This window comes from Penaeus monodon, chromosome 34, assembly GCF_015228065.2.
Source record: "Penaeus monodon isolate SGIC_2016 chromosome 34, NSTDA_Pmon_1, whole genome shotgun sequence".
NCBI classification, from domain to species: Eukaryota; Metazoa; Arthropoda; class Malacostraca; order Decapoda; family Penaeidae; genus Penaeus; species Penaeus monodon.
Genome location: NC_051419.1, coordinates 1,999,650 through 2,000,159, shown reverse-complemented (window position 1 = coordinate 2,000,159; position 510 = coordinate 1,999,650). Strand labels below are relative to the sequence as shown.

At 33.9% G+C, this 510-nt stretch overlaps 1 protein-coding gene across 1 annotated transcript in view; it reads left to right on the top strand.

Annotated features, from left to right (window-relative positions):
• Nucleotides 1-510, top strand: part of LOC119594501 (tetraspanin-9-like) — a 64,240-nt gene that overhangs the window by 54,712 nt on the left and 9,018 nt on the right. The window contains exon 3 of the mRNA XM_037943531.1: nt 117-183. Coding sequence (XP_037799459.1) covers nt 117-183 — 67 coding nt within the window. The remainder of the gene's footprint in view (nt 1-116; nt 184-510) is intronic.

The window sequence follows — 510 nt, the reverse complement described above, 5'->3', positions numbered from 1 at the left end:
ACCACACACCTACCTTTAATGTTTCCCTTCTCTAAAAAGAGACAGAAAGCAAGAAAAGAAAAAAAAGTAAAAAGATAACATTTACATAAATAGAATAAACACCTTTTTTATTACAGGATGGGAGGCAGGACTGGCTTTACCTGCGTTCGGCACACGCTGTGTGTCCTCAACACCTTTATGTGGGTGAGTACGCTTCTCTTTCGCTTTTTTCGTTTTTTCTTTATGTGGATAAGTAAACTTTCCTTTGTTTTTCATTTTCGTTTTTTCGTTTTTCTCTCGTTATTCTTTTCGTTTCATTCGGTTTTCTTTTTTTTTCTTTTTCGTTTTATGTGGGTAAGTACACTTTTTTTTCGTTTTTTTTGTCCGATTTTAAGATTATTGCTTTCCATTGTTTGTGTTTATTGTGGGCGTAGACATTGTGTTGATAAAGGCAATGACTTTTACAATGTCGTGGGTGTTTGGTTGTATTAGTACATTGTTTCAAAATATATTTTTTTCTGGTGTGCGGGT